The 18,004-nt window shown below is 42.6% G+C and overlaps 1 protein-coding gene and 1 pseudogene across 2 annotated transcripts in view; both read right to left on the reverse strand.

The window, feature by feature from the left end:
* PROS1 (protein S) overlaps positions 1-12,122 on the reverse strand; it is a 107,969-nt gene extending 95,847 nt beyond the window's left edge. The window contains exon 1 of the mRNA XM_032276664.1: positions 11,710-12,122. Coding sequence (XP_032132555.1) covers positions 11,710-11,785 — 76 coding nt within the window. The 5' untranslated portion in view covers positions 11,786-12,122. The remainder of the gene's footprint in view (positions 1-11,709) is intronic.
* A 2,317-nt stretch (positions 12,123-14,439) lies between these two features.
* Positions 14,440-14,931, reverse strand: LOC116550718 (annotated as a pseudogene). Its single transcript, XR_004268545.1, has one exon. The product of XR_004268545.1 is annotated as a 60S ribosomal protein L23a pseudogene (transcript).
* Between the last annotated feature and the right edge of the window lie 3,073 nt (positions 14,932-18,004).

Consider the following 18,004-nt stretch of genomic DNA (forward strand, 5'->3'; position numbering starts at 1 on the left):
ATTGCACTCCAGCCTGGGTAACAAGAGCGAAACTCTGTCCCCAAAAAACAAAAAAACAAAAAAACAAATAAAATATATAATAAAAAAATGAAGTTGTTCAGGTTTGTTCCTTGAATAACCAATAAAACAAAAGAGAAAAAAAAAAAAAGCAAAGGTTTTTAAAATATTAGAGATTAGCTATTTAGAAACACTTTTCTAAATTATCCTTTAATATAAATGGAAAAATTAAGATCCTATGAAGCTTTATTGTAGTTCAATTCATGATTCTAAGAAAGGGAAACAAAATCATCAAGTATGTTAGAACTTGAGAGGTCTTTGGACAGATCACCTGGAATGTCTGGGAGGATGACAAAGAGGATTATCTTTTGAACAGAAGGGTCAGCATGTGAGGCCATAGGAAGAAAGGACAGAGAATGGTCCATTTTGAGAGGAGAAGCAGGAAAACGTCAGCTGAAGGAAGAGATAAGGCTGAACACCCCTAGATTTTGAGCTTTTTATGCCAAATTCAGATTTCAGAAATAGAGCTAGGAGACAAAAAGCAGCAGCTGATGCTTTTTAAATCGATTTTATAGAAGCAAATTGCCATGTTATGGTGAGGGCCACATGGTGAGAATGGTGACAGGCCTCAGCATCTTAGGGTCTCAATCCTAAGAAACGGAATTCTCCCAACAACGAGGGAACCTGGAAGCTTCAAATGAGATCTCAACCATGATCAATACATTGATTTCTTTAGCCTTGTGAGATTCTGAGCAGCTTCTCTGGATTTCTGCTTGGACTTCTGACCTATACAACTGTGAGATAATAAATTGTGTTTTCCTAAGCTGTTAAGTTTGTGGTGGTGTGTTACAAAGCAATAGAAAATGAATCCAAAAAGAGATAGCATAATTTTAAATCGGGCTGAGTGTGGTAATATTGCTGCTTTCATTCCATTTGCTAGCTAGGGCTGCCAGCTTCAGTTCTAAGCATTGGCTTGATTGGCTAATGCCATCCTAGACCAATCTTGGCACACACTAAATAACACTGAAAAGCCAGACATTCCTCGGGATAATGTAACAGAAATAATTCACAAAGACTGGGAGACAGAAGTTCTGGCTTGAATTTTTCATGTCATTCCTACCTATTCTCTCTCCTCAATCATACCACCCCATCCCCCAATATAGAAAAGAAGACTATATTTTCACTGATCCTATGAAAACAGACTATTGGATGAACCATTCAAATTTTTAATAAGCATTTTACTGGCAGTTCTCCCTAGATCAAAAATGCTGGTGGGAGAGACAGCAATGGAAATGAGCCCCCACATTTCAAGTGGAATGGAAAGAAACAGGGGTGGCTGAGCTTAGGTGGCAATCCTTACTCACCTGAACAAAAACTGGGGTGTGTGTAGTGATCATATCTTGGAGAAATGATTAACAAGCAGAGATCTCATGAGATTGAGATGAATAGACAACCCATTGATTTCTTCACTGTTGTTTCACACACAAACTCCCTGTGTCAGCAAATAAAGGCTGTACTTCAGTCACAATAGGAAGAAATCACTATGTCTCTCCTTAATCACCAATTTTGAGTTACTGGACTGAGCCAGAACCTCTTGAGTAATGGAGAGGAGAGATGCCTTTGAAGAAGGCAGTTTCCACAGTATAAGTTTCCATACTATAAGCTTTTCCATACTATAAGCTTTTCTCCCAGTTTCTCCAAACTAAAATAAACTATCTGACCTGAATAACTACACTAATGAAAAAAATTCCAGAACCTTTAGTGATTATTAGCTAGTGGCCTTTAAGGAAGCAAAACATCTAAGACCTAAGGTATGCTGGTTAAGGTATGCTAGTTGAAATTGAGGCCTATGCAAGTCAGCTGATAAGCAGAATTCTGTCCTAAAACCATCTAACTATAGGCCCAGTTAGAGTCAAACCCTGAACTATGATTCCTTCCCAAGGACTGAGAGCGGTGGACTATTTTCAGCAAGAGTGTGCTCATGCTGGAATATTCCTGCACAAGTGAGAGAAGTTGTTATGACTCTGAGTGTCCATCGCTAAGGTAGAAGAATAAATTTTGGTAGATATCTTATTTTTGAGGCATATTCCATTTTAATGGTGTTCTATTATGATGTATTTACCATAGAAGTCAAAAGGCTGCCATATGCAGATGGGAACCATAATAAGCGAATGCCCTCTAGGTAGTTCAAAGTTCAATTCAAGCAGTCTGTCACTTGGCCTACCCAATGGTCCATCAGATCCAACTGTGCTCAAATTTTCCATAAAAAAGTAAGATCCTCTTCAGAAGCTACAGCAAGTTCCAGAAGAGAAATTTCACTAGAGAGCCCCATGATTTGTGAGCAAGTCTCATTTCCTTCAGCAAGTAATTCATTTTCTTTTGAGAAACTGCTCTTGGATTTTTTTTGTGGGGGTGGGGAATTAAGCGGAGTCTAAAGATCTGACCATAGGACACCTGGTGACCATGAGATTTAAACAGCTCATCATAAACTGGATGCTGTCTTTTCCATTGAGCTATAAACACAGTTGTTTGAGCACAATCCATGCTCAAGAGGTATAAATAGGATGAGTCTAAAGGCATAACTAAGTTGCCTACACGGGTTACTCACTCTCTTGACTTCCTCCTCACCCTCAAACCCCCTCATTGGTCTCATAAGAAGATATCTATGACTAACTGGTGAAAATCTCTGGCTTACAGATGTGCTAATCTGTCTGCATCTGTAAAGGAATACTTGAGGCTGGATGATTTAAAAAGAAAAGGAGTTTAATGGGATCGTGGTTCTTCAGGCTGTACAGGAAGCATGGTGTCAGGATCTGCTTCTGGTGAGGGCCTCAGGAAGCTTCCAATCATGATAAAAGGCAAAGGGGGAGCTGGTGTACCACACGGCAAGAACGAGAGCAAGAGAGAGAAGGGGGAAGTCCCAGACTCTTTTAGACAACCAGGTCTCACATGAAGTGAGTGAGAACTTACTCATCACCAAGGGACTGGTGCTAAGTCATCCATAAGAGACCCACCCCCATGACCCAAACACCTCCTATAGGTACCACCTCCAACACTGGGGGTCAGCTTTCTTTTCTTTGTCTTTCTTTCTTTTTTTTTTTTTGAGATACAGTCTCACTCTGTCTCCCAGGCTGGGGTGCAGTGGCACAATCTCGGCTCACTGCAGGGTCCACCCCCCAGGTCCCAGAGAGTCTCCTGCCTCAGCCTCCCGAGCAGCTGGAATTACAGGCATGCACCACCACACCCAGCTAATTTTTGTATGTTTGTTTAGTATAGACAAGGTTTCACCATGTTGGCCAGACTGGTCCTAAACTCCTGGCTGCAAGTGATCCGCCTGCCTCGGCTTCCCAAAGTGCTAAAGTGCTGGGATTATAGGCGTGAGCCTGGCCGGAGGTCACTTTTCAACATGAGATATGAAGGGGACAAAACATCCTAACTATATCAACAGATGCTTCTCTGTGGTATAATAACGTGAGCCGGATGTAGACCTGCTATAAAGCTACAGCCAAAAAGTAACAAACTACAGCCTCTCTCAGGAGTGGTCCTGAGGAGCACTGAGGAAACAAAACCCTCACAATGGGCAGACATATAAGTGGCACTTCTATTGTCCACTTTGCCTAGAATGAGAAATTGCCTGTGATGGTTGCAGATCGTCTTTCCAGAGGTTCAGTGACTTGTAAAGAGATACATCACAGGCTTATGGATGAAGTTTGGGCAAGAATTGTCCCAGAGATGAGAATATTTGTGTTCCAGGTGAACGTTCACGAGACAGCCTCACCCCAGAGAAGTTCTTTTTTTTTTTTTTTTTTGAACGGGGTTTCCCCTTTTTTTCCCCGGCTGGGGTGTAATGGGGTCTCGGCGCACCACAACCTCCGCCTCCTGGGTTCAGGCAATTCTCCTGCCTCAGCCTCCTAAGTAGCTGGGATTACAGGCATGCGCCACCATGCCCAGCTGATTTTTTGTATTTTTAGTGGAGACGGGGTTTCACTATGTTGACCAGGATGGTCTCGATCTCTTGACCTCGTGATCCACCCGCCTCGGCCTCCCAAAGTGCTGGGATTACAGGCGTGAGCCACCGCGCCCGGCCGAGAAGTTCTTAATAATAATGAGGACAGAAAGACCTACTTAACGACCATCAGTTATGTTTCTTCTCAAGACTATCTAGTGCAGCTGGGCACGGTGACTCATGCTTGTAATCCCAGCACTTTGGGATCCCAAGGCAGGCAGATTACGAGGTCAGGAGTTCAAGACCAGCCTGCCCGACAGAGTGAAACCCCATCTCTATTAAAAATACAAAAAATTAGCTAGGCGTGGTGGCAAGCACCTGTAGTCCCAGCTACTACGGAGGCCAAGGCAGGAGAATTGCTTGAACCTGGGAAGTGGAGGTTGCAGTGAGCCGAGATCGCACCATTGCACTCCAGCCTGGGCGACAGTGCAAGACTCTGTCTCAAAAAAAAAGACTCTCTAGTGCAAAGACCACAAACTAAAAAATCTAAGTGTCCAGTAGGCAGCATAAACAAGGAAAGACAATTTAGTTAAAGACAATGGGAGATGCTCAGCACTGTAGCAAACTAGAGACGGTACATTCGATCTAAAGAAGGCAGCTCGCAATCAGCTCAAGCGGAATCTTACCACGTTGGGATGTGAGCCAGTGTTGTCAGATGGTCTTTTATTGTTTTTCAAAAGAAGCCATAAAACCAAATGTTAACATGAAATGTTCCAATTTTTGAAATGTATGAGGGCCAAACACACAAGTTTAGAGGCCACACATGGCCTTTGGGAGGCCTTGGGACTAACGTTTACCCAACATTTATAAGAAAGCCAGCCACAGTGGCAAGGATGGAGGCCACCACACATTGGCCACGTCGGCTCTGCCACACGAGCTTTCCTTTACTAGGCCCACCCAGACTTTCACTATCAAAGTAAAAACACCAAATTTGTCTGCAGAATTGCTAGTCCTCAAGCTACTGAACGTTGAACGTATTAGCAAATTCAGTCAGGTATCTGGTGGATTGCTGATCAAGTGGGGCTCTTCTATCATGGAGCAGCAGCACAGGGAGACGCTTATCAGGATTTCATTTTTCTGTCAGCACGACTATTGGGAGACTTATTCGTTGCTTTATGCTAAGCCCCACACTACCTCTAAGGAATTAACATCACACTTAAGAAATCACTGGAATGATTATAGTTTTCATTGAGCTTATTGTATACCTAATATCTGGAAGGAGCAAGCCTTGTGGAATGATGAGCTGATCCATTATTGAGGGCTTACTCGCTGTAAGACATAACACTATCTTTCAAAATATGATTTTAATAAATGTGGTATGTTGTGTCTACCAGTAATCATTAAAATATCGTACTATTTGGGCACAGTGGCTGGTGCCTATAATCCCAGCACTCTGGGAAGCTGAAGCAAGAGGATCCCTTGAGTCCTGGAGTTTGAGACCAGCCTGGGCAACATAGCAAGATCTCATCTCTACTAAAAATCAAAAAAGAACATTAGCTGGGTGTAATGGCATGCACCTATAGTCCCAGCTACTTGGGAGGCTGAGGTGGGAGGATCACTTGAACCTGGGAGGTCAAGACTGCAGTTAGCCATGATTGTGCTACTGCACTCCTCCAGCCCGTGAAACAGAATGAGACCCTGTCTCAAAAAAAAGGATTGTAGGCTGGTCCGATAATAGTGGGTTATCAGAAGTTGTTAACATTAGCGTCACTAAGTTGATATACAACCCCCAACTCTAAATTTGACGGGCTTAAAATAAAATAAAATATAGTGATATTTTACTAAAGTCCAAATATGTAGAGCAGGAATAAAGGGAAGAAGGAAAGAAGTACTTGTCATGATCTGAGGTTTAATGACTGTCATGGGTTGACCCCAAAAGATGCTGAAGTCCTAATTCCCCAGTACCTGTAAACACAACCTTATTTGAAGATAGGGTCTTTGCAGATGATCAAATTAAGATGACGTCATTAGGGTAGGCCTTCATCCAGTAAGGCTGGTGTCCGTACAAAAAGGGGAAATTTGGACACAGAGATAGACATGTACAGAGGAAAAACAATGAGAAGACACAGGAAGAATGCCATCCCCAAGCCAAGGAACATCTGAGGTTACCAGGAGTTAGGAGAAAGGCAGGAAACACATTCTCCCCTCACAGACCTCAAAAGAAACCAACCTTGCTGATATCCTGATTCTGGACTTTCTGAGACTATAACTTTCTATTATTTAAATTACCTACTTTGTGGTACTTTATTCTGGCAGTCCTAGGGGACTCATACGGTTACCTATTCTCAAATTTTTTTGGCATTCTATCCTCACAACTGCATTCTGCTCACATAGAAATTTGGAAACCAAGAACAGTTTCCAAGGACTGCATTCACTAGGGGACCTAATATATTTTCCACTGAATTACAAGCTGAGACTAGTGTGTTGCCATTTGAAGCTCTTTACCTGCTGGAAAAAAAAAATAAGAGGATTATTTTACAAGGAAGACAATAATCCAGGCAAAATAGTGTTGTTGCCACATAGTAATCAGGGTTAGGCATGAAGCCCCTCCAAGATGACCACTGTCCACAGGAGAAATAGGAAAAGAAACAATGGATGCAGCAGCCACAGGTGGGATGATAAGGGCTCAGATTCTTCCTGATTACACTATGGTCCATCTCATTGAGCAAACACAAACAGGAGGCACTTGCATCCTGAGGGCAAGGGAGCTATGAAAGGGGTAGGGAAAGAGTCCTAAATACCAGCTCATGCTTGTAACCAAGGGAGAGACAGACAAGCCCTAAACCATCACCTGTATTCCCTTGCTTTTGTGATTGTTTTTCCTTTTGTTTTCTTTTCTTTCTTTCTTTCTTTTTTTTTTTTAAGCATATAAGATGTATTGCTACACTATAATGTATCATTTTATCTGTAAAACATAGCAGAGAAATACAGGAATCACGGCCAGCACTTGATGATGCCTAGGAAATGGGAGCCTTCAGCCTTCCTCTCTGGATGTGGTGCCTGGAACCTACTGAGGAAGGGGTTCTTTCTCTGTGCGGTAATTATTTGCATTCTACTAGAGAAATACCTTCAAATGGTGAGTATGAAAAGAACGACGAGCGTATGTGTTAGACAGCCAATAATTAGAATAGGTAGAGTTTTCTTATTTCTGCATCCTTCCCAGGATCCATTCTTTTGTGGGACCTGTTCTGGCACTCTAAGCAATTCTAGTGAGCTCTCAATCGCAGGACTCCCGAGGCAGGCTAAGCCAAAGTGATCACGGTCTCCTAGGAATTTGAATGTTCACAGAGGCACACAGGACTGGAAGACAGAAATGAGTCATCTAATTGGCAGCTCCTAAAGTACCGTCACATGAGTTCCCACTGTACAGGTCACCTAAACGTTTACATCTTGGTTGTTCAGCTAGCCATTCAGTAGCTGTTCCTTCCTTTCTTCCTCTCTTTTTACTTTTCCGTTTTCTTTCCTTTAGCAAGAGTTCATTAATGTTGCTTATAGGCAAAGAATACTGTATTATCAGGCATAATATTCAAGGTTTAAGTATGTATATAGATCACTCAAGCTGCAAAGATAGAAGCTTGGTGAACAGAAAAAGTCTACCGTTTCCCAGCATAGAATTAATAGTAAGAGAATATGGCATAGGGTTTGATGTTATATTGCATACACTAGATATTGTTTCCAACTCTTCCAGCACAAACTCCTACCGTAACCTAACCTTGATAAAAATCTCTGCATCTGTGCAAAATTTTGGACTTTTAAGTAAAGATAATTTAAAAAAAGACAAGGATTCACAAATAATAAAAGGAGTAGTTAGAGAAGGAAAGAAGAGGGTACAAAAGAAAAGGAAAATGTGAGCCACTAGTGACTAGAGTAGCCTGTACCCACCCAGGGTGCCAGTCTAGATAAGGCGAAATTAGCACAGCCAAAAGGACATCCTCTTTTTCCTATTTCCCCTCACCACATGCCTTACATGGGAAACGATTAAAATATGTAGACAGTATCTCTTTTATTTTTATTATTTTTGGAGACAGGATCTCACTCTGTCACCCGGGCTGGAGTGTAGTGGTATCGTCATGCTCACTGAAGCCTCAACCTCCTGGGCTCAAGTGATCCTCCCACCTTAGACTCCTGAGTAGCTGGGCCTACAAGTGTGTACCAACACACTGGGCTAAATATTATTTTTTAATTCTTTTGTAGAGACAGGGTCTCATTATGTTGCCCAGGCTGGTCTTGAACTCCTGGCTTCACTCAATCCTCCTTCCTCAGCCCCCCAAAGTGCTGGGGCTACAGGTGTGAGCTGCCATGCCCAGGTAACAGTACATATGCTAAATACAGAGATTCTCATCTCTCTCTCTCCCTCTCGTATATGCATAATATGCATTCTGGAAACTTAATCTCTGGACAATTTCTTTTTTTTTAATTTTTAAAACAAACAAGTAGTACTACATTTTTTCTAATTATTCTTCCTAAAATCAGACCATGATTTGTAAATGTTTTTCTTTAAATAAGAACTATAAACCAGCCATGGTAGGCATGCCGATAGTCCCAGACACTCAGGAGGCTGAGAGGAGAGGCTTGCTTGGGGCCAGTTCACAGCTGTAGTACACTTAATAGTGCCTGTGAATCGCCACTGCACTCCAGCCTGGGCAAGACAGCAAGGCACCGTCTCTAAATTTATGCTTTTTTAATCACAAAAATATTTTTTTGGCTGGGCACCATGGCTCACGCCTGTAATTCCAGCGCTTTGGGAATCCGAGGTGGGCAGATCACAAGGTCAAGAGATCGAGACCATCCTGGCCACCACGATGAAACCCTGTCTCTACTAAAAATACAAAAATTAGCCGGGCATGGTGGTGCATGCCTGTAGTCTCAGCTACTCGAAAGGCTGAGGCAGGAGAATTACCTGAACCTGGGAGGCAGAGGTTGCAGTGAGCCAACATCGCACCACTGCACTCCAGCCTGGCGACAGAGTAAGACTCCATCTCAAAAAAAATGTATATATATATTTTAATCGTGCATAGCTTTTTATGGACTAAACAATGAATTATAGGCTGGATGTGGGGGCTCACACCTGTAATCCCTGCACTTTGGGAGGTCGAGGCAGGCAGATCACTGGAGGTCAGGAGTTCAAGATGAGTCTGGCCAACATGGTGAAGTCCTGTCTCTACTAAAAATACAAAAAATTAGCCAGGCATGGTGGAGCGTGCCTGTAATACTAGCTACTTGGGAGGCTGAGGTGGGAGGGTCACTTGAAGCCAGAAGGTGGAGGTTGCAGTGAGCTCAGATCATGGCACTGCAGTCCTGCACTCCAGCCTGGGCATCAGAGCGAGACTCCATCTCAAAATGAAAGAAAGAAACAAAGAAAAGAAAAGAAAAAAGAAGAGAAAATAAAGAAAGCAAGAAAGAGAGAGAGAGAGAGAAAGAGAGAAAGAAAGAAAGAAAAAAGAAGAGAAAATAAAGAAAGCAAGAAAGAGAGAGAGAGAAAGAGAGAAAGAAAGAAAGAGAGAAAAATATAGGACTACACAATGAATTATAAATAAAATATTTACAACTCTAATTATATCTCAAATTTAAAATCATATGGAGCCTGGGCACGATGGCTCATATTTGTAATCACAGCACTTTGGGCAAAGTAGTCAGGCCGCTTGAACACAGGAGTTCAAGACCAGCCTAGGCTATATGGCAAAACACCACCTCTACCAAACACACACACACACACACACACACACACACACACACACACACACACACACACTAGTCAGGCATGGTGGTGGATGCCTGTTGCCCGAGCTACTCAGGAGGTGAAGCGGGGAGGCTCCCATGAGCCAGGGAGGGGGAGGGCAGTTAGCTGTGATTGTGCCTGAGTGACAGAGCCAGATCCTGTCTCAAAAAAGTAAAATAAAATAAAATAAAATCATATGGGTTAAAAGCATCACATCTGCATGTAAATTTCCTCATCAGTAAACCACAGATGACTTTTAATCCAGTTAAGCAATCAAAAACATGTAAGCCAAGGCCTTATGGGGCCAACTATTCTTTATGTGATATACTGGAAGAATTAATTTATAACAAGTGTAATTCTCCATATGTTTATATATAATAAACCTACACAAACCCATATAATTTTTACCTCTGCCTAGATTCAGTCAAAATGTAACAATCTCTACAAAAAGAAAAGGCCTAGCAAATTTCTATGATGAAAAGGAGTTAAGTGTAGCAAGCTACTTTGCCTTTCTCCTCTCCAAAACTCTAGCTATGAAGCAAAAATTTACCTGTCCTAATGAACTCTATAGGTAATAAGCGCAGGTAGTTACAAATTGGCTTAATGATATCGGTTTGAAAGGTGAAGTTTTCCAATTGTAGCTCTTTAATGTAGGATCAAAAACTGTTTCAGTCCCAAGTTCGATTTTTCAAGTACCACATTCATCTTGATAACTAATAGAAAACTAGTGGAATGTTAGTAAATTGATACATAATTCTGAAATTTCCATCTTTGAAAAGTTTACTTTGGAGCTCCAGGCTCCTAAAAGTTATTTGTAATTCAGAGTGCTCTCTCCGGTTCCAATCCCTGCAAATAAAACATAGCACAAGAAGACATTTTTGGTCAGGCACAGTGGCTCACGCCTGTAATCCCAACACTTTGGGAGGCTGAGGCGGGTGGATCACCTGAGGTACGGAGTTCGAGACCAGCCTGGCCAACATGGTGAAACCCCGTCTCTAGTAAAAATACAAGACAATTAGCCGGTGTCGTGGGGGCACCAGTAATCCCAGGTGCTCGGGAGGCTGAGGCATAATCACTTGAACCTAGGAAGGGGAGGCTGCAGTTAGCGGAGATCGCGTCACTGCACTCCAGCCTGGGCAGCAGAGCGAAACTCCGTCTCAAAAAAAAAAAAAAGGGGGGGGGGAGGGGGGGCATTTTTATTCAATAAACACACTTACGACTTTAGAAAACAAAGTAACTGACCACTAAAACGTACTAAATGCTTTGCTATTCCTTATATATTTTTCACAGAAAATTCAATATCCTGTCTTGAATCCAGGCATAAAGAACCTGAAATACAAAGATAAAGTATAAAGGATTCATGCCACCACCTCAGATCACTGGCACACAACGTTAAAAAAATCCTCAGTACAAAACGATCTGAGAAATAGAATACAGTCTTTAACGGTCCTTTTGATTTCAGGGTTAGAAAGGGACATATTTCTACTGCTATCCAAACCCTCAGTCATTTTAAAACACTTCGTTCATGTGAGACAAGCAAATCAAGCTCAAAGTCCAGAAATTGCAAAAGGGAGGTAGGTTTTAGGAGCCCGGCGCAGGTTGGGGGCAGGCGCTGGGACAAAGGGAAGACACGGTGCGCCACCTTTTCTTCCCTACTCTACCCCGGAGTCTGCTCATCCTTGTTCTCTGACTGGGAACTTCGGCTTTGAAGGGAGTGCAGGTGCTGTCATCCGTTGATTGATTCTCAGCGTCACCCAGGTTCTGGCATCCGTCCTGCAGGCAACGCGCTCTGGCGACTGTGCGGACCGACCCTGCCCCACCATTACTTTGCCTGCGCGATCCACGGCCGCTTCCCTCCGCTGCGCGTCTGTGGCACTTACTGGAAACTTTCGAGGAGGCTGCGGCTCTAAGGAAGAAAATCCTGCTAACCCGGCACGCAGTTCGGTCGACAACGCTGGGGGGAGAGGAGACGTTATTGATTACTCACAGTTTGCCGCTGAGACGGGAAGCGCTAGGAGGAGGCACGCTAGCAGCGCCCCGCAGCGCCCACCCAGGACCCTCATTTCGAAGCGCGCGGAGGCGCGGGCGGGGACGGCGGCGCGTCACGGCGGGGCCCGAGCGCGCGGCCCGCGGAGCTGCCGGCCCGTGCGCCTGGGTCTGAGCAGCGCTGCGCGGCGGCGCCTGCGAGCCAGCGAGCCCGGGCGGAACAGCCGGGGGCGGAGGGGACCGCCCGCTCCCAGCCCCCAGCCCGAGAGGGGAAGTGATAACGAGGACATTTCCAGGAAGCGTTTCGGAGCTGGGGGATGGGCCCCGGGAGAGCGCCGCGGGCCTGGTAAACACAGCCGAGACGTCTCCCAGCTCCCAAGTTCCTGCCCTTCCGTGCTTTCCTCCACAATGCGAGGTTTCCAAAGGGGAAGGGATGGGGAACGCAGGTCTCCGACTGGTCAAGAGAACTTCCAGGGTTCAAGAGGAACGATCTCCAGGCTCGAAAGGAGAAGTACTGAGAGACTGACTCGTCCGTGGAGATGTTAACCAATACCTGGAAGTCAATGACGACTTTGGGAAGAATACCGTGAAAGTAAAAGCAAATGGGGTCATTCTGATCATGCTTTTGTTTTTGTTTTTGTTTTGGTCTTGTATTTATGATGGAAAAAGAAAAAACTATAGCAAAACATGTTTTAGAAAAAATAGAGAAAGTATCAAATTCCAGTACCTTCAAAGAGCTCATTTTATTTTTTGCATATTCCCTCTAGTTTTTGTCCTTAGGCATACGTACACATTTGAAATGTGTTTAAGGCTATCTCTGAAGCTGAACTGCCTGAATTCAAATGGCAATATTATGCCACTTACTAGTTGAGTAACTAAGTAAATTGCTTAATCTCTCTAAAATCTCAGTTGTATCATCCCTAAAATGGGGATAATAGGTTTCATAGTGCTGATGTAAGGATTCCAGGAGATAACGTAAGAAGTAATTAGTGTGCGTTAGCTAGCAGCACTTGAAGCCATCTGCAGAGGGTTAACAAGAATTCTGGACAGAAGTACATTCATAATTAAGGATTAATCAAGTTGTACTTTTGCGTCCTCGTTTTTCCGATGGATAGGATTTCCGACATTAGAATCATAAAGCTTTAAGATAGGTAGGATTTCTGATATTACAATCATAAAGCTTTTATTTGTGTTTGAAGACTCTGACAGAAGAATCAGCACGATAATCCAGCTCCTTCATTCCCATCCCAAACCTCGCCCTGTACTCTTTAACCAAAGATCTTCACACTTCAGCTCACCCCAAAACTCCTAAAAATCCTAGCCCCAAACTCATTGGGGAGATGGATTTGAGGTTCTGTTTAGTGGCCCTCTAATTAAGCCTCTTTCTCTGCTGCAACCCCAATGTCTGTTCTTATTGACTGAAGTGTGCATGCATCAATGACTCTATTATAGTTACATACGCAATGCATATTTACTGTTATTCTAGTATTTCTGCCCAATGAAATAATTGATTTCCTGTGAGTTTAAGTGAAATTTGGTGGTGTGATTATATTTCAAAGATCTCTTCCAGTTCTAGATTTTTATGGTTCTGTGATCCAGCTGGATGGAAGTTGTTGAATATTAGAGTCCTTTTTCTTTTTGTTTGTTTGGGTTTTTGTTTTGTTTTGTTTTGTTTTGAGATGAAGTCTTTTTTTGAGATGAAGTCACCCAGGCTGGAGTACAATGGCACAGTCTCAGCTAACTGCAACCTCTGCCTCCCAGGTTCAAGTGATTCTCCTGCCTCAGCCTCCGGAGTAGCTGCGATTACAGGCACCCGCCACTACACCCGGCTAATTTTTGTATTTTTAATAGAGATGGGGTTTCACCATGTTGGCCAGGCTGGTCTCGAACTCCTGATCTTGTGATCCACCTGCCTCGATCTCCCAAAGTTGGGATTACAGGTGTGAGCCACTGCACCCAGCCTACTTTTTCTAATAAGAACATGGGCTGAGGAATTCACATTCACTCAGTAGGGGAAGAAAGATGCTTCCCACTACCCTTGCAGGTTCTGTGGCTGGTATAAGAATTAAATGGTCATAGAGAAAGGCAGAAAAGAATATTTAATTACACATGTATGCATGGGAATTTCACAAAAATATGAGACTCCAGGAGGTATCCAGATGATTAAGACATATATCATCCTGAGCTATGGAAAGGAATAGGGGTTTGAGCCTTCTTGGGGTAGACAAGGCAAATAAAGAGAAGGGAAGGAAAGGAAATGTATGGTTGGTAAAGGTTGCCTTGTAATGTGGGTCTCTCAGGTAATAAAAGGTGTCTCTAGGAGTAGCTGTCTTCTTGGCACAGATAGATACATTTACTAATGAAAATTTCTTTTGTAATTGTAGATTTTCTTTACAAGGGGAAATTTATTTTACAGGTGAAGGGGTGGTAAAAAGCTTTTTCTACTTCTGCTGATTCTAGATTGCCTTGAGCACAAAATAACCCATATATCTAAATGGCATATTTTTGGGTGGCATGTCCTGAACCTCTTGATCTCATTCAAGAAAGAATTATTGAGTGTATTTATGACATTTCCCTCTTTTAAATTCTCTCCTTTCTCGGTTTGTCTGACTTCAACAGGTTGGTCTATATACCATTTTTTTCTCAGTCTCAACCTACTTAAATATAAATATAATTTTTTTTTATGTTGAAAAGATATACATATATTTAGAATTAGCCAGCTGGACTCAGTTTAGATGATCCCAATTTTTTTGGCAACATCCAAAGCATCGTAATCAGGAGCCAGTCGAACATATGCCTTCTCTCCATCAGGCCGAATCAGGGTGTTGACCTTGGCCACATCAGTGTCATAGAGCTTCTTCACAGCCTGTTTGATCTGGTGCTTGTTGGCTTTAACATCCACAATGAACACAAGTGTGTTGTTGTCTTCTATCTTCTTCATGGCAGACTCAGTGGTCAGCAGAAACTTGATGATAGCATAGTGGTCCAGTTTGTTTCTCCTGGGGGCGCTCTTCCGAGGATATTTGGGCTGCCTCCGGAGTCGCAGTGTCTTGGGCAGCCGGAAGGTGGGTGACGTGCGGATCTTCTTTTTTTTGTGGCTGTGGACACCTTTCAACACTGCCTTCTTGGCCTTTAAAGCCTTCGCTTTGGCTTCAGCTTTAGGAGGGACAGGAGCTTCCTTCTTCACTTTCGGCGCCATCTTGTCAATATAATTTTAACATCTATAGAATTGTTTCAATTATGTTGAACAAAATCACCTTTAATTACCATATTTAATTAAATATGTAAATTTAAGCCAGAAGTCTTCCAGGTAAAAGCCCCATTTGGGAATCTCCTCATCTTGTGAGAAGGAAATAAGAGAAGAAAATTAATTTTGAGATCTCAAAAATTTCTAAGGAGGAAAAACTTCTAAAACATGAATCAACAACATTCATAACAAATCATACAAGCATACAAAAATATAAAGAATATGAAGAAAAGAAGGGAATATTAGAATAAGCTATCTTAAAAAAAACTTGCTCCTCTAAAGACTTCAGTTGAAAGTGAATATCTATCTATATATCTATTTTTTAATTAAATTTATTTTGAGAGAGTCTTATTCTCTCACTCAGGCTGTAGTGCAGTGGTGCGATCTCAGCTCACTGCAACCTCAGCATCCCAGGTTCAAGTGATTCTCCTGTCTCAGCCTCCTGAGTAGCTGGGATTACAGGTGTCTACCACCATGCCTGGCTAATTTTTTTTTGTATTTTTAGTAGAGACATGGTTTCACCACGTTGGCCAGGCTGGTTTTGAACTCCTGACCTCAACGGATCTGCCCACCTCGGCCTCCCAAAGTGCTGAGATTACAGGTGTGAGCCACAGCACCCAGCCTTATTTATTTATCTGAGGCAGGGTCTCACTGGGTTGCCCAGGCTGGAGTGCAGTGGTGCAATCATAACTCACTGCAGCCTCAAACTTCTGGACTCAAGCATCCTCCTCTCAGTCTCTCAAGTACCTAGGACTACAGTCACACACCTGTATGCCAGGCTAATTTTTACTTTGTTTTTATTTTTTTTTGGTAGAGATGGTCTGCAACTCCTGACCTCAAGTGATTCTCTTGTCTTGGCCTCCCAAAGCTTTGGGATGACAGGTGTGAGCCACTTCTCTTGGCCTGAATATCTTTTTAACACCACAAATTTGCATCACACTGTCAGTAATAATTGTCAGCACTGAAAATTTATGTGTCCTACGCCATAATGTCAAACTTTGTTTCTTTTCTTTTTTTTTAAAGACGGGGTTTCACCATGTTGGCCAGGCTGGTCTCGAACTCCTGACCTCAAGCAATCCACCCGCCTCGGCCTCCCAAAGTGCTGGGATTATAGGCGTGAGCCATCGCGCCCGGCCTCATAATGTCAAACTTTGTAAAACCATCTGGAATCTATTAATATGCAATTTGATAATACATCATTGGATAAAATTCTGGGTTTTTTTTTTTTTTTTGAGACGGAGTTTTACTCATGTTACCCAGACTGGAGTGCAATGGCGCGATCTCGGCTCACCGCAACCTCCGCCTCCTGGGTTCAGGCAATTCTCCTGCCTCAGCCTCCTGAGTAGCTGGGATTACAGGCACGCACCACCATGCCCAGCTAATTTTTTTTATATTTTTAGTAGAGACGGGGTTTCACCTTGTTGACCAGGATGGTCTTGATCTCTTGACCTCGTGATCCACCCGCCTTGGCCTCCCAAAGTGCTGGGATTACAGGCTTGAGCCACCGCGCCCGGCCTAAATTCTGGGTTTTTAATCTCAGAAATTCACTCTGTGATGGTGATAACTGGCTTTAGCTCAGTATTGATTGATACTTGGTAATCTCATTTAGCCAAACTTTGGTTTTAACACAGCTCTTAATATATAATAAAACCTGTTCAAAATTTAACTCTTAATCTAACCTCATTCCTAATCTTAATTTCATTCTTTTATCTAGTTTTACAATTCTTCATATCATTTTCTACTAACATAGCGTCTAATTTACTTATTATTTATGTTTTTTATCCACTCCTTCATCCGTCTTCACCAGTAGAATGTCAGATTCATGAGGGCAGGAATTTTTAAAGGTTTTGTTCACAACTATATTCTAAGTGCTTAGAACAGTTACTGGTCCGTAAACATTTCTTTCAATTTAATTCAACAATGTGTGCCTGGGAATATTTATGCCAAAATATTAATAATGATCCTGAAATGACAGTGTTAACTAGAATCTCAGCAGCACGACTGTTGTCATCATTCAGAACAAACCAGATTACACACTAAAAAGCCAGAACATTACAGTGTTTTAGATAACAAGTGTTTATCTCTTTCTCATTGGAAGTCCACTACAAGTCTGTGTGACTTTCCAGGTAACTGTCTTCCATGTGTTAACTCAGCGTTTCATGCTGCTTTGATTTTACAGTCCCTCAAAGTTGACATAGTCATCTACAATTACCACGGCAAGAGAAGAGAGAACATTGAGAATTGCGCCCCAGCTCTTTCATAGTTTTGCCAAGAAGTGACATGCCACTTACATTTCATTAGACAAAGCCAGGCACGTGGTATGCCTGCCTGACGTTGAGAGGGTGGGAATAACTTATTTCATGTGCCTGTAAGGAAAGAGAACTCAACCTGGTGAGCAGCACTTATGGCTGTCAAGCCACTTAAGATATTTAAAAACTTAAGATATTTTAATAAACATAAAAATCACGCCTGTAATCCAAGCACTTTGGAGGCCAAGGTGGGTCGATCACCTGAGGTTGGGAATTCAAGACTAGCCTGACCAACATGGTGAAACTCTGCCTTAAAAAAAAAAAAATTAAAAAAAAAAGATATTGAAAAACTAAGAGTCAGCTTTGCTAAGGCACTGCATGTTGGCATCAGGAATGCTCGGTAATGTTATCACTAGTAGAAATGGGGAAGGCATGAAGTAGAGCAGGTGCTTTAACAGCATTGTTTCATTATGCCATGGCTGAGAGAAAACAATCGATTACTGGCCCAGACCACTGTGTATATGGAGTTTGCATGTTCTCCCCATGTCTGCATGGGTTTTCTCCAGGTATTCCAGTTTCCTCTCACATCCCAAAGATATGCATGTTAGGTGAATTGATGTGTCTAAACTGTCCCAGTCTAAGTGAGTGTGGGTGTGTGTGAGAGCACACTGTGACAGATTGGTGTCCTGTTGAGAACTAGTCCTCACCTTTTACCCTGAGATGATGCCACCTGTGACCCTGAACTGGAATAAATGAATAAAGAATTGTCTTACTTGTCATTAATCTCTCTTAAATGTATA

Source organism: Sapajus apella, unplaced genomic scaffold (genome assembly GCF_009761245.1).
Source record: "Sapajus apella isolate SASKATOON/1434 unplaced genomic scaffold, GSC_monkey_1.0 scaffold8, whole genome shotgun sequence".
Lineage (NCBI taxonomy): Eukaryota > Metazoa > Chordata > Mammalia > Primates > Cebidae > Sapajus > Sapajus apella.